Source organism: Topomyia yanbarensis, chromosome 2 (assembly GCF_030247195.1).
Source record: "Topomyia yanbarensis strain Yona2022 chromosome 2, ASM3024719v1, whole genome shotgun sequence".
Lineage (NCBI taxonomy): Eukaryota > Metazoa > Arthropoda > Insecta > Diptera > Culicidae > Topomyia > Topomyia yanbarensis.
Genome location: NC_080671.1, coordinates 1,603,941 through 1,618,994, shown reverse-complemented (window position 1 = coordinate 1,618,994; position 15,054 = coordinate 1,603,941). Strand labels below are relative to the sequence as shown.

At 39.8% G+C, this 15,054-nt stretch overlaps 1 protein-coding gene across 1 annotated transcript in view; it reads left to right on the top strand.

The window, feature by feature from the left end:
* Positions 1 to 15,054, top strand: part of LOC131682497 (protein turtle) — a 208,086-nt gene that overhangs the window by 141,979 nt on the left and 51,053 nt on the right. Inside the window, exons 3-4 of the mRNA XM_058964010.1 lie at positions 10,735 to 10,850; positions 13,387 to 13,669. Coding sequence (XP_058819993.1) covers positions 10,735 to 10,850; positions 13,387 to 13,669 — 399 coding nt within the window. The remainder of the gene's footprint in view (positions 1 to 10,734; positions 10,851 to 13,386; positions 13,670 to 15,054) is intronic.

Below are 15,054 nucleotides of genomic sequence, written 5' to 3'. Positions count from 1 at the left end.
CCTATCAAATGGATCCAAAAAATTTGGAATATAAAGTATATTTTTTGAGTTAGAGCTATTTTAAGACAACTAAGTTTTTAACACAAAAAATTTAATTACTTAGTAAGGTTGGGATTTGAAGGTATGTGTAGAACGATTTTTTTTCTCCAAATATGACAGTCAATCATCCCTCGAGAGGTCCTTAACCATGAACCAAACACCCTGTAGAACATTGCATATTCTTGCACAGTAATACCTTTTTCAGTTATTTTTTTAAATAAAAGATACATTGTATCTAAATTTTTATTGATTTTTTATTCAAGAAATATTATAGGTATACGAAAAAAAGAACACAGGCCAAATTAAAAGGATGGAATTTGCTTTGACTATTTCATTCATTTTTTTTTTATTAACGACTAAGAGTGAGTCAATTTTCCTTTTTTATGTTTTAATGACATTCAATTAGCAAGGGACTGTAAAGTGAAGTCTATTTTGCAATACTAAGAGCCAAAGTACTCAAGGAAGAGCACCGAGTTGAAGGAAGAAAGTTTAGGAAAGCGTGGTAAGGGTCATATGAGCAGGCTTAGAGTTTACCGGCGACTTAACCCTTTGTCTGCTACCGCAGGAATCAGGATCTTTTGGGATCAGAATTGCGAATCACCTGAGTCCGGCACATCCGGACGAGCGTAAAGTAACTTGACTATTTCATCGATTCGAATTCAACAGAGTAAAACGCATTCGAACTTGACCAATAAGTCTTTGGCGCGTATTAATCCTTGCGCATAAAAGCAGTGTTGCAAAAGGAACGAGAAGCACATTAAGAACCTTCGTTCGCGGACTTGGACGAATAGCATGCCTAGCGTTTTCATCGTTAGCGTCCATGAAGCAAAATTTTAGGCGGGAATGCTCGCGAGAAACCCAAGCTTTCATCGAGTAAGTATGTAGTGCTACCACAGCACTATGGTCCCAAAGCTGTATTTTGAAAGACAAAACTGTTTGCGCTTAAACCGTTGGTTTTAGATATATAGTATCTTCGGCAAACTTTCTTAGAACTTTCTTAACGATTTTTTTATATTAGTTGAATTAGGGTGGTCCTTGTGATTAGGGTGTTCAAAGTATCAACTTCTTATATATGTAAAATTCAGCTACATAATGTTCTACAAAGTTATAAATCAATCAAATTGAAGCAACTTTTCTTAAGAAACTATGTGGCTATCTCTAATGGTTCATGTGCTATGATTTTTACAATATTTAAGGTTGGGTGGCTCTTTAAAAATTGGTTTTCTATTAATATCTTTTTATGTGTTAATTTCTCGCTAATACTTTGTTCTATAGGTTTTTAGAACTTTTGTAAATACACATTTTCGCCGAAGCAATAAAGTTTCTATCTCTTTTGTTTGCATAGTGACAGGCGGTTTTCAAAACAAAAATGATTTTTTTCAAAGCTATATATCTCCCAACATTGCAAATGGATTTTCAATCTTTAAATTTCATTTGAAAGATCGAAACTTTTGTAGTTTTTGGTGAAAAAACTGCGAGAGCGTTATTTCTGTAAAATAAATAATTAATTTTTGAAAATGGTGTATTTTTCAACAAAAATCGTTCATAACTTTTCAAATAGACGAGATAATAACTTTGTTACTTCAGCAAAAATCTTCGCCATGCAAAGTTCTAAAAGTGCTGCAAACAAAGTATTTACAATAAATCAATGTATGAAGTGACAAATGAAAAATAGTGATTTTAAGAGGTCACGTTTTCATCGCTCAATCTCTTATGGTAAAATCAACTGAGAAATAGTCATTGAGTGTGATAATACGTCACCCTAATTCAACTAATATAAAAAAATCGGCAAGAAAGAACTAACAAAGTTTGCCGAAGATACTATATATCAAAAACCAACGGTTTACGCAAACAGTTTTGTCTTCCTAAATACAGCTTTGGGCCTGTGCACTATGACAGGAAGCTCGTGTGCTGTGTTACCTCGCAATAGAAATATGCATAGGCGGGTGTGAATGCACGAAGAGCATGGAATACTACACCCAGCCAAATCATACAGCGAAATTCATAAGAATTATCTTATGATTTATAGAAAAATAACAAAACTATGTTTTCATAAGATGATTATGAAAAAATAAGACTTTATTGGGTATTGCATACGTTACTCGCTTGAGTTTCATACGAGCATCGTATGATTTACATAAACATAAGGGAAATATATAATTTTATCTTATGAAAAATCGAAGATGCGTTATGGAAAATTGAATCATAGCAAACCGATTTGACGAAATAAATGCTGCTTCATAAGATAGTCTTATGATTTACATACGTCCTGCTTGTGGCTAAAAAATATACGAAATACTTATGAAGTTCACTGTATTTTTTGGCTGAGTGTATAAGTATTCTCGCTATTTCGCGTAAACGAGAAAGAGCTATTTCGCGTAAACGAGAACGAGAATTTCGCGTAAACGTAAACACAAAATTATTGCGACACCGAAAATGTCATGTCAACTTTCTTATAATGTTTAAAATCAAACCAAAATGTTAGGGTAGTTATATACATATATTTACTTCAAAAATCAAAAGAAAAGTTAATCGATGGAGCCTTGAGTGTAAAATTGAACGCATTTTCGCTTGATGCCCTCCATCAAAGTCTTTACAGTGTCATCCGGTACTTTCTTGCTCTTCCGAAGTTCCCGCTTCATTATTGCCCAGTACTGCTCCACCGGGCGCAGCTCCGGACAGTTTGGCGGATTCATGTCCTTTGGAACAAAGTGGACAGAATTGGCCTCATACCACTCTAGGAGGCTTTTAGAATAGTGGCATGATGCCAAATCTGGCCAAAATAGCGGAGCTTCGTCGTGCTGCTGCAAGAACGGCAAAAGGCGCTTCTCGAGGCTCTCAGATTTGTAGATCGCGCCATTTACTGTGCCCTTTGTCACGAAAGGCTCACTCCTCAGTCCGCAAGAGCAGATGGCCTGCCAAATGAGATATTTGGAGGCGAACTTCGACATTTTCTTCTTCTTAAATTTGTCGTCCATGTAGAACTTGCTCTTGCCGGTGAAAAACTCCAACCCCGGAATTTGCTTAAAATCGGCTTTTATATACGTTTCGTCATCCATCACACAGCAGCCATATTTTGTCAGCATCTTCTCGTAGAGCTTCCGTGCCCGAGTTTTAGCCGTCGATTGTTGCCGCTCGTCGCGGTTTGGGAAGTTCTGTACTTTGTATGTAAGTAGTCCAGCTCTCTTCTTTGCATTCTGGATGTAGCTCTGCGACTTGCCGATCTTTTTTGCCAAATCACGGTTTGAGACGTTGGGATTTGCTTTAATCATCCGCTTCACCTTTCCCTCCGTCTTTTTGTTCTCCGGTCCCGGTTTTCTTCCAGCTCCTTTGCCGTGGTCCAAAGTCAACCGATCCTGGAACCGCTTCAACATTCTGGAGACGGTTGAATGATGAATGTTCAACATTTTTCCCAACTGCCAGTGCGACAGGTCAGGAAATTCTAGGTGGTTGGAATAAATTTGTTTTCTCGACTCGCGTTGGTTCACCTCCATTTTCGTTGAATCGAAAAACCGACTTCGAGTTTGACAGCATGTAAACAATACACATCAATGAGAATGTGTGCAAAATTTGGTTGATTTTTACCCAATGGTAAAAAAGTTATGCCCTGTTGAATGTGTTGCAATAATTTCGTGTTCGCCCTTTAGAATAGCATCACTGGCACAAAATGGCGCTACAGCTCTGTTTAAACGATCGCATTCATTCTGTAGGCCATCGCAGCCTTTTGTAGTAATGAAATGAGAAGGTGCAAGCGAATATGGACGCTTTAACCTACCATTGGCAGGGCTATTGCAAGCGGCAGCTATGTGGGGTGGCGGACAACAACTGTTAACTTGACTGGCTTTGCCTGAATTCTACAGAACAAGCTGCAAACTTGCAACTTCGGCATCGAAGACGAGAAAGATGCATTTTAGGTGCAGCGAGAGCATATTTATTTACAAACCGGTGATCGAACCGGACAGTCTGTACTCCATTACAAAAACAACAGTCAATGATGCGTGGGCTTTGCAATCGTCCAAGGAACATGACGGAAAAGCGCGAACAAACACAACTCGGTATTACGGTGAAAGAAGCGCCAACTGGAGATCGTGATAATGACGAAGTGTTCTACCGACATGCAAAGAAGCGCTAATGGAAGCCTTCTTACGAAAGAGTGTGAGGTGATCGATAAGTTGAATTAGTACATCTAATCGACGTAGCAGAAGACGATGAGAATAGTCTGAGAAGATCGTATGGTTAAGAAATAATAAAGACACTGGCAATGATCAACTACCTGTTCGAACACGGAGGAGCAAAATTGGCTATAGCATGTCACTGGGTGATTTCAAACAGGGCCGACGGGAGCTCGGTTGGGAGAAGCACAAACGCCACACCTGAAAAAAATTCGTGTGTTAAATTCACACCTGAAAATTCCGATGTTTTTTTTGATATTCATAAACTTTTCTGGAACCGGTATATCGTCAGAATAGACACAGACACGCAATGGTACTTCTACACAATCTTCTTCCAAAGACTACTTTACGGTGTCAACTGGTGGTGTAAAATCTTATGTCGAGTTCGTGTTTCATTGTGTACTACTCCTCGGCATCGTGGTGTTAAATACCTTCTGCAATTCTTCGTCACTGAAGAAAGTTCACCTCGCTTGAGCAGCATGTTCGATGCAGACTTGTCGGCATACGGTTGCTCCAACCATAGTAGGAGCCATCCCCTGCTATCTACTTCCATTCTGCAATCTTCTCTTCGACAGTTAAGAGTGTAATTCATTTGGACTAAGGGAATATACTTTTCTCTTTCCCCGAAGTATTCTTGTAGTTTTTGTACCTGCGATACGCATAGTATCTGTACCTCGACTATACCTGGCTCCTTTCATCCCGGGACAATCTGCTTATCTTAATTCTTTTCTCTAATTTCTTTCAAAATCCTCCATTTGATGACGCTGAAACTTTAGGTCAACACGTGGACTGTAAATATGTTAATTGCTTTCATTCCCCACGATCATGAAAATCTTCAGGACAGAGTTCATCCGACTAATCTCCGAGCTCTAGTGTGATAAGGGTGTTGTGAATTACCTGTATGATTCACCACGAACCAGTCCCTACATCAACTTCCCATCATCGATCTCACAACCACAATTGCCGACCAATCACTATTTCTCTAGGTCAAACTCCATGCCGATGTCGCCACGGCTCCATGTAGAAGGTCATTTCTAGTGTACTCCATATTTCTATACATTATCTAATAGCCATGCCCGTTACGATTGAGTGTCCTACTGAGCCAAACAAGACCAAAGTGGACTGAAGATATTACTTTGGAATATCCCTCTCAAGACTCCACACGTGGGTTCAACCTCTTTCGCTAGCCCTTACAAAAAGATGGATTGCTGCAACTAGCGAATTATGAAATTGACGAACGCCGCCTACAAGGTACTCTCCCAAATTATTTATCGCCTCCTGAATCAAGAAATTGAAAGGGATCATTGAAATTTTGTTTCGTTTAACTGATAAATTAACTTGTCGACACCACTGTTCCATAGCTCTGAATACTTGTTGCATTAAGTCATAGATTGTTCCGATACAAAGTCCAGTAATTAGTAATTGGTGATCGTCAGCAAACCCGGAGGTTGAAAATCCAAGCTCACCGAGTTTCCTCAACAAGCCATCGCAAGCCAGGTTCCATAGCAAAGATGACAGAACGTTAGCCTCAGAACAGACGCAAATACTCAATTTCCTTATCTCTGTATGTCTCAGTGACGAACAAATAATGCGGTTACTAAGCATTGCCTTTATCCAACCGAGATACATGCAGATACTGGAAGAACACATTATCCAAGCACCCTCAATATCCAGGAGTACACCCAAGCTAGTGTAACTTAAGGTTTTCCCGACAAGCTTCAGCAGCACGTGACTCGGACTTAGTCGCAGGGTCGGTGCGCTACTGGGCCAACTGGAGGGATTTCGCGGATCTTTTGGCATATAAAACACTCAACTTTCTTAAAGTCTGTAAGTTTATTATATAGTGGTGTACGGAATTGTAGACTGTGTTGTTGGTAGTTAGATGATCCGGCGAGCGCTCGCTGATCGGTTTCGGTTCGAAATTGCTGTTGTCACGATGAACTTCCTGCAAGATGGCGATGACTGATCCTTGGGTGTAGGGTTCGATGCTGGGGTGGTAGGTAAAATGGCAGTCCCAGAAAGGCGATCTGGGCGAGGTGTCCAACAGGCGCTCCCTTCGTTGGCGAGATCGGTTGGCGACGGACTTTTGCCAGACCGAGTAGGGTTGCTCTCCTTGCTGTTTAGGGCCTTTGCCCGAGAGTCTTTGTCCCTGGTTTTCGTTGGCGACCAGAGGACTGCAGAATGGTCTTTTATGGGTAGACGTAGGTGACTGTCAAGTCACCTAGGCCGATGCGTGTGTCTCAGGGAGTTCGCAAACTTCCCAAATTATGGTAGCTATCGAAAGGTCCTGAATGGCTGGTGCACTTTCACCTTACCTTTATTTTTATAAAACTGTAATAAATCTTCAGACACGTCCCACGCACTCGCTCGCCTGTATTAAAGTGGACGATAGCGAATTTCAGAATGCGGTTCTTGCCCAGTTCCCGAAGAATTCGGGCCCTTTTAACAGCTAGTCCCACCGGTGTTGATATGCATGTTGTTTGTGCAGTGGATATTCAACTAAACTAACGTTCCTGATGTGATGATTGATTATCAGTTCCAAAACTCTTAGAACAAAAGAACTTAAGCTGATGTGCCCAAAACCCTTGGGTTCTTCATAATTTGAGTCCCCCCCTTTGATAATAAATTTAACGATTATTTTCGCCATGCTTTCGGGATATACCTGGTAGAAAAACTGGTATGCATAAAATCTTTTTCAAGACATGTTTGAGAATATCAAATCCCTTTTGCAGTAGCACGGGAAAGATTCCTTTTTTTCCAATCGATTTGTATGGAACAAAGCTGTCAACTGCCCACTGGACCGAATCAGTGGTAACCAATGTTCGTGCTAATGCCCACGAGTCCGAATCCCCAGAATGAGATCAGTGAACATTGTCTAGCTACGAATCGATACAACCTGGAAATTGTGTGTCGAAGAGCTTTTCTAAACTTTCTACCTTCAACTTCTTGCTCTTCCTTGAGTACTATAGCTCTTAATATTGAAAAATAGTTCACACCTTCTAGTCCCTTGCTAATTAGCTGGGGTTGTAGGTTGACGCCGAATCACTTTAAACAAAAAAGTATAATATTTAATTGACATTATCAGCCAGAGTTCAATGTTATATTTATGTGATCGGATTTTGAAATGTTGGGGGAATTGGTTTGGAAGTGGAGGGGTGGGGTTTAGTGGTTTGAGGATGGAGGATGCGTCCGAAACCCTTCATCTTATTACGATATACGGGATGGATGAAGGGAATGCAGGTGTGAAGGTGGTCCAGGGGGGTGGGGGGGTTGATGAAGGGAGAAGGTGTAAGGGTAAGGGAGGGGGGCCGATGCTACATCCAACTGTATATTATATCTTACATTTGAGACTTGACATCGAGAAAATCGTTTCAGTCATCACCTAAGAATCGATGTGACTTTAATTGTGGAATATACCCGGAATCCGAAACTTCCGGAATTGTCGATAGTGGACAATATATTTAAAGAATGTTTGATTGGCAATCAGTGATCTAGACGTACGAGTCAAAGTAATTTGGTAACCATTTCAACAGATTTTTAGCTTATGAGGTATTACGATTGTAACGGTTTATATGGGAAATTTTTGATTGGTCATAACTTATTTTAATATGTGCTACATCATTTAGACATCATGGTGTTACCAGTTTATATGGGAATTTGTTGGCTGACTACACTCTTCAACCCGTAACTCCGGAACCGGACGTCGGACTAAAAATTTAATAGCAGCTTATGGGACCGTTATACCTTTCATTCGAAACTAAGTTTGCGAGAATCGGTTTTGCCATCTCCGAGAAAATTGTGTGAGTTTAGATGATACACACAGATCTCGACGAACTGAGTCGAATGGTATATGACACTCTGCCCTCCGGGCCTCTGTTAAAAAGTCGATTTTGCAGTGATTGCATAGCCTTTCTTTATATGAGAAAGGCAAAAAGGGTTTCGGGGAAAATATTACCATTGTTAAAAATTGATTTTTCAAACGTCGCTGAATAATCAAAATTTGAGGAAAAAATTCATATCTATTATCCTACACATCCTATAAACAAAAGTTTTCGAGAGAGATTAATTGACTTTCAAAATTGATCAAGAAATATTTTGTCTGACAAGCAATCTGCGCTTACGCCAAATGAAGTGCGATTTTTGCCGAGGTTATGAATCAGGAAACATATCCCAAGGAGTGGCATCACAAACGACATCGTGACATCGTGATTTGACATCGAGCCTTAAAGGGGGTCTTCTACTCTCGAGGTTTGAAATTAAGCTGTTTTTTGAGGAATAAATTGCAAATAGTTAATTTATCCAATACGATCATCCCGAATTAGTCGAATCGAATACACGAATTCAGCACCGGTAAAAAGTGACCAGCGAATCCTAGGAAAGATTTCCCAATATTCTATCATGTTCGTCAGTTGTGCAAACATACTACCCATAATAGCATAAGAGTCCCATGTGGATTTTTGTTGAAAATGAGTTATCTATTGGATTGTATTCTGTATCACTACTGAATCACAATGCACAAATAAGATTAGCAGGTTTGTTTAGAAAATATCGAATTAATACCAAACTATGGTTGTCTCATCCATGTGGATCAATGAAAATGTAAATCTTGAACAGCGTTTTTTTTCGGCTTGCTGTTTTTCAATATAGGACTCTTGTGCTTTTATGGACATTGTATACTAGTACTAAAACTACTATTATTACAACATAACCACTAATAGGTGACTACATTTACATTCTCTTTAAAATTAATTTGCCTGTGCACGCCCGAGCAGAAGAGAATAACTTCAGAATAGCAAATTCAGGTATATTGCACCCAATACTTGAACACCTCAATAGGGCATTAAGAAGCCTTGCATAAGAGGTAAAATACCTGAAATAATAACTGTGACATGTACTACGAATAAATAGTTGATATTGAAACGAGTTATTATAATACCTCAATAATAACAAAACCTTTTCACTCTTTCAATAACAGAACTCACTTATGGATACCACAATAAGGTTTTGGTATTTGTAAAAATTACTGGAATACATGAATAATACTAAAATAAAGTATTATAACTCATTGAGGTATTAATAATCAATTAATACCAGGTTTTGGCATGATACCAGAAAATAGTATGCTCGGGTTGTTGGCTAGCTATTTTCTCCTGGTCGGGCGATGATGAAGTCGACCGATAAATCGACACACAATGACCATCTCTGCTAGCTGTGTCCAAAAAACTACCATTAAGCGAACAACGTTTTCAAACACGCCCCACAGAGAAAAAGCAATCCACGGCGTCCCGCCATTCGACCACGCCAGCGTGCACAGGCTAATGCTGATCGTTAGTTTGGGTTGGTGAAGAGTATGAAAAATACAAAACATGAAAAAGTCCCAGAAGCCCTCTCGGTCTCCTCGATACATCACTATTGAGGCGTAATGCAATAACCATCTTAAAGCAGTTGTCTATCAGAGCTTCTTTAAAACTGATATGCTTGATAATGTTTGCAATACCGCCAAACCCGTCAACTTAAGATAGGGGATTTAAATTACAGAAAATATTGTGCATGTTTGATGAGTTGACAGCCTTAAGCTCCAAACCTAAAACAAGGCCAAAATTACACGCAACAATAACCATATCACTGATGTGTTTTACTTCGGGCTAAACTAAGATTTGTCACATCAAGACTTCTTACTTGCGAGAATCCACAATTTCGTTCTTAATGAACATTTCACTTTGCTAACAGAAGGCCGAATCTTGCATTCCTTGAAATCGATACTGGGTTAACGAGTAACGAGTAACAAATTAACTTATTTTTGATCGTCGCGACTCTTGTTATTGGATCGGGAATAACATTTTATGTTTTGTTTTTTTTTTGCACAAATTGATTTTGGGTTAGGTTAATTGCAACAGATTTCAACTATACGCTTCGTGCACCGGTTCTGGAAGATAGAAAAAGTGAACTGAGCGATGACCACTTTAAACAATATGTCACCGTGCCCTATATTATGTCTGCGTTTGTCGTTAATCGTTATTTCAACAGCAATTTGATTATGAATCCCAAGAATGCGGCTCCTTTCTTGTAAATCTCATAACTTGCCAGTACAAATAATTTGATACATATCTAGTCTCAGAGCGAGGCTTCCAAAATCTGACACCCTTTGGCCCTATCCTAGCGTGCCATGCACGAAGACGGTACTGAGCACAACACGTCGCCGAAAGTAGTTTATTTAGGTAGAAGGAAAATGAATAACGTGCACAAAGTAGTCCAGCAGATGGTGACTAAGACCAAGGAGTGCTTGAATTGGCAATCATTCTAGGGTTGAACACCATGACTGTTTAAACTTCGTTTTTTTTGCGACGGCCTACTAAATCATGCATTTCACAGGATCATTTTCTCTCCTCGTAACATGCTCGATGTCAGATGAAATCGGCTCAAATCTACATTCGTTCTGGCATCTTTGGTTTTTTTACTATACGTAATAAAATTTGATTTGACTGAAAACATCCTAACGTTTCCCCCCTCTCTTTTCTTTCAGCACCCCAGGATGCCGTTCACATCACCGCCATCCTTGGCGAGAGCGTCGTGTTCAACTGTCATGTCGAGTTCCCTGGCGATCACCCAGTCCCCTATGTCTTGCAATGGGAGAAGAAGGTGAGCGAAACGGTACGCTATCAACTCAACTCTCTACTCCTAATCAATTTCTCCAGATTTTTTTCTACATTCGTAAAAAAAACAAAACAAACACACTCTGCGTGCAAAAAAAAAAGTGCAACTAGACAAGAACAGGCAACGAGCCTGCGGTAGGCAATCGCTTTAGATAATCAAAATGAAAAAAAATAAGAGAGGCCTCCCGGAATTTATTTGTTAGTTAGAGTAACGTGCCCGTGTTTCTTTTGTGAACATGAGACAAGAATGAATCTCAAAAGTTTGACAAAACTCAGAACGCAGAAAAATTGAGATTCATGCTAAATGCTAACACGCGGTTGCGCAAAGTACATTGCCACGTGTAGGCCTAAGTATTGTTACATATCGTTAGCTGATGTTTGCTCTCCTTTTTTTTTAGTCTACGGTTTTCCTATATGCGTCAATTTAGTTTTTTCGTTCGATTCGGTTCTTTGAACGCTATTAAAAATCGTTTATCCTTAGTTTTCGATTTGCATCGGTTATTTTAGTTGAAAATGAACGAAAATCGTGACTATGTAGGCAATATTCAGTGTGTCGAATCGATTGCGAATGCGTGTTGTAATTTATGGCTTCCGAGTGTTTACTATTTATCCAACATCTCTCATCACCTCAAATGCTTTCTTTTGCTAAACTCCGTCGTTTTCACAACCTGTTATGTTGTGCCAACTGTCAATGCAGAAGCAGTCCGCAACAATGCCAACATTAATCTAAATCTTTTTCTGCGGCACTTTTTGTCGCCATTTCACTAGTTTATGCGGTTGTCATTAGTATTGGCTGGGCCGTTTTTCGTCTATTTCTTTGGTTGGCTGGTTGGTATTAATTATAGGCCAATTATGCGACTAGTTGTGCGGGACGGGCATCGAACCTCAAACGAGCAGTAGTGGTGGTGGTCAGAATCAGAACCGAGAATTTAAATACGCGGTACTCTAATGAGGTACGACGTCGCAGATGAAAGAAACATAAGAAAGCAGAACTCAATTTCCGGACGCGGTGGTGCAGATTATAAATATATGTATATGTATATAAAAAAGAAAGAAATGAACAGGCAAGACCGCAACCAAACTCGTTCCAATCCACCAGACGCAGGAAGTCGGACGTGGTTTGGTTTGAATGCTTCTTGCTTTGCGATAAGTAGCGCAAAAGTGCATTGTTTTCGGTCGCATTGATGTCGGTGTCAGACTTTTCGAAGAAGATATCAATTTTCACGGTGCGGTCACTTTTGTTTTTTTTGAGGGGAAAGCATCTGCTTGGGGTTGTGATATTACTTTTCTGAGTAGGTTGAAAAGTAATAGATTGTGTGAGATATTATAACAAAAGAATCTTCATTTGAGAAGCACCGCGCGTTTCCATTATGTTCCGAATTCCACAGTAAAGTACGAGGCGTCTCCACAATTTCAAGGTTTCAATCCACATTTGTGCTTCTCATTTTAACCTTCCCGATGAATACCTCCGATAATTTAAATGAGCTAACGACTGCGAATTGGATGATAGAGTGGAAATTTCCTACAAACACCTGGCGCTTGATTCAATTTCATCCGATGCCTTCTGAATACATTTACTCATACATAAAGGTTGCTAGCGCCATCGCATGGCTGGTTTTACGGTTCTGGTGGGAACCACTTCAGTTGGCATGGTGGCAGCACGTTTCTATTCCAACGCCAGCAACCTAATGAATTTGCATGGATTATTAGGAACCGGTCGCCGTCGTTTCCCGACCCTAATCCCGAGTCGCACAATATTGAGGGACCAATGAAAGGGGGCTGTGGGGGGAGTGGGGAACGTTTCGGGCATGAAAATTGCTTCACCACAATTTTCCGTCATTTCGGTATGGAAGTTTTCCCATGAACAAACCGCGTGTGCTGTATGTTGATAGACTTCACACGGCACTCTGATAGAGTGGGGGAGCGATAATTTTGGCACGCTGGAATTCTGATTATAAGCTATATATTTGTCGTCGAAAACAAGGTGAAACGCTGAGTGGCAAAAGAAAGCAATTTTGCGGAATAATTATTCATCCTTTGAGATGATGGTAGATAAATAAAAACCTGGAACCTAAATTCATTGTTTTTGTCGTAAATCGTTTAGAAAGCATGACCGAGTACTATTATATTCTTATTTATATGCTTATATTATTGAAGAGATAATTTTAGATATCGTTCGTTGTGTGTTCTAAACAAAAAGAAATCTACAAACTATACAACTCAGGTTTCAATATTTCATATTTTTCCTCATTCTACTGATCTACTCTTTCTCTCTTAAAACAAGTACTATTATGCAGCATGCTCTTTCCGTTCTTTCTGCTATCTCTATTTTCCGTAATTTTCTACTTACACTATATGAGTATCGCCTAGAGGGTTCTACCGTGGCCAAGCAAGCGCGAGCCCGCGAGCCTTCAATGAACATTTTACAGTGCTTCAATCTAACGATTTCTTCCGTTTTTCCGTTCGAAACCGACACTCCAACACATTCACACATACACAAACGCGCGCACACACTCATTCAGGGTCAGGAAATCCCGATCTACATCTGGTACGAGAGCTATCCAACCCACAGCGGCGAGGGATACGAGGGGCGCGTTTCGAGAGCCTCGCCCGATTCGAGCTTCGGTGCGGCGTCCCTGAACCTGACCAATATCCGCGAGGCGGACCAGGGCTGGTACGAGTGTAAGGTGGTGTTCCTTAACCGGCCCCCGAAGCAGCACAAAAACGGGACCTGGTTTCATCTGGACGTGCACGCGCCACCGCGTTTCAGCGTAACGCCGGAGGATATCATTTACGTTAATTTAGGTAGGTTCTGGAGTTATTTTGGGGGAAACAGTGTGTGGGCATTTGACAGAATCGTTGCGTGACTGGACTGTTTAGATCTTGCTTGTTTTATCTGATTCTGTTTCGATGAGGACACGTGTCATTAAAATAGTGCATTTCATTAGTATTTTATCCGAAAAATATACGCGGTTATAAGTTAAACTAGGTACAGTTTTTCATGTTCCTATTATTAGGATAAAGGAGTTTCAATAACATTACGCTTTTTTCACAAATTATTAGGCATGATGAGGACTTAGGATGTGAGTCGTTCAGTGGTGTAGTCAGCTACACTATGCTATGTTTTTCCGTAGTGGAGAAATATTTTGATAAAAACTATTTTTTCTCCATAAAGGAGAAAATTGTTTGAAACCATCTTTGTACATGAAGAGCACAAAACCTATAACTAAATTAGTTATGGAATTTGCATTTCGACTTCGTCTCATCAGAATCCGACACTAATTTAGTGACAGGACTAAGCTAGCTAGTAGTCAGCTGGTTTTTAATGGTTGTTTTTCAAGAGTATAATTTTGAAAACTTGTTGTTTTAAGAAAGTGTCGACTCATTTATGAAAATAAACAACGATTAATACGAAAAATGCATGAAAATTCGATATTTCAAGTTGAACTGTACACTGCTTTTTGAAGAAAAACATCGCAATTTACCATAAAAATAAGCGAGTACCAAAAAATAAATCGAGCCATCTCGGAAAAATTTCAATTTATTGCTATAAACCTCACCAGAAAAACAAAATTTATCACTTTGATTCATCGTACCATAAATTGAGTGGAAACAATGGCGATTACACTGATAACATTGAAACAATACCAGATCATATGGAATAGGCCAGCCAATCGAAATTCAAGCGTGTTGATGTTGGCAGCCATTTCTGAACAGAATGCTCAATGCCTTTGAACCGTCCAAACCAAGCTAAAGCGACCGATGTGAATGTTTTTATCAGTAAATGTTTTTTAAATCTAAGCAAGTCGTTGAAAATATAACACTCGCCAGCCTGCTTACCCACCTCGTTGAGATCAGAAGTCAAAAACGCACTGCTTGCAAACAGCATGCTAACAAAAAATACTACGAGTGCCGCGCGGTTCCAAAGTGTGCAGTAAAATTCCTTTACCCCAACTGCGTGTGAAATGTGAATCACAAAACAAAAATTCACTCGCGATTGATTTTTCACAGACCTGTCTTAGAGCTACAGAATTGTCACACATACAACTACATCATACGAGACAAGTAGTGCTAATAACGTTCAACTCCCGAACCGAGGCAGAAAGTTTCGTAGCGAAGAACAATATACAAAACGACGTCGATTATGGAAAGGTCAGAACCAAAACCCCTGTGTATATAAACTTTTATCT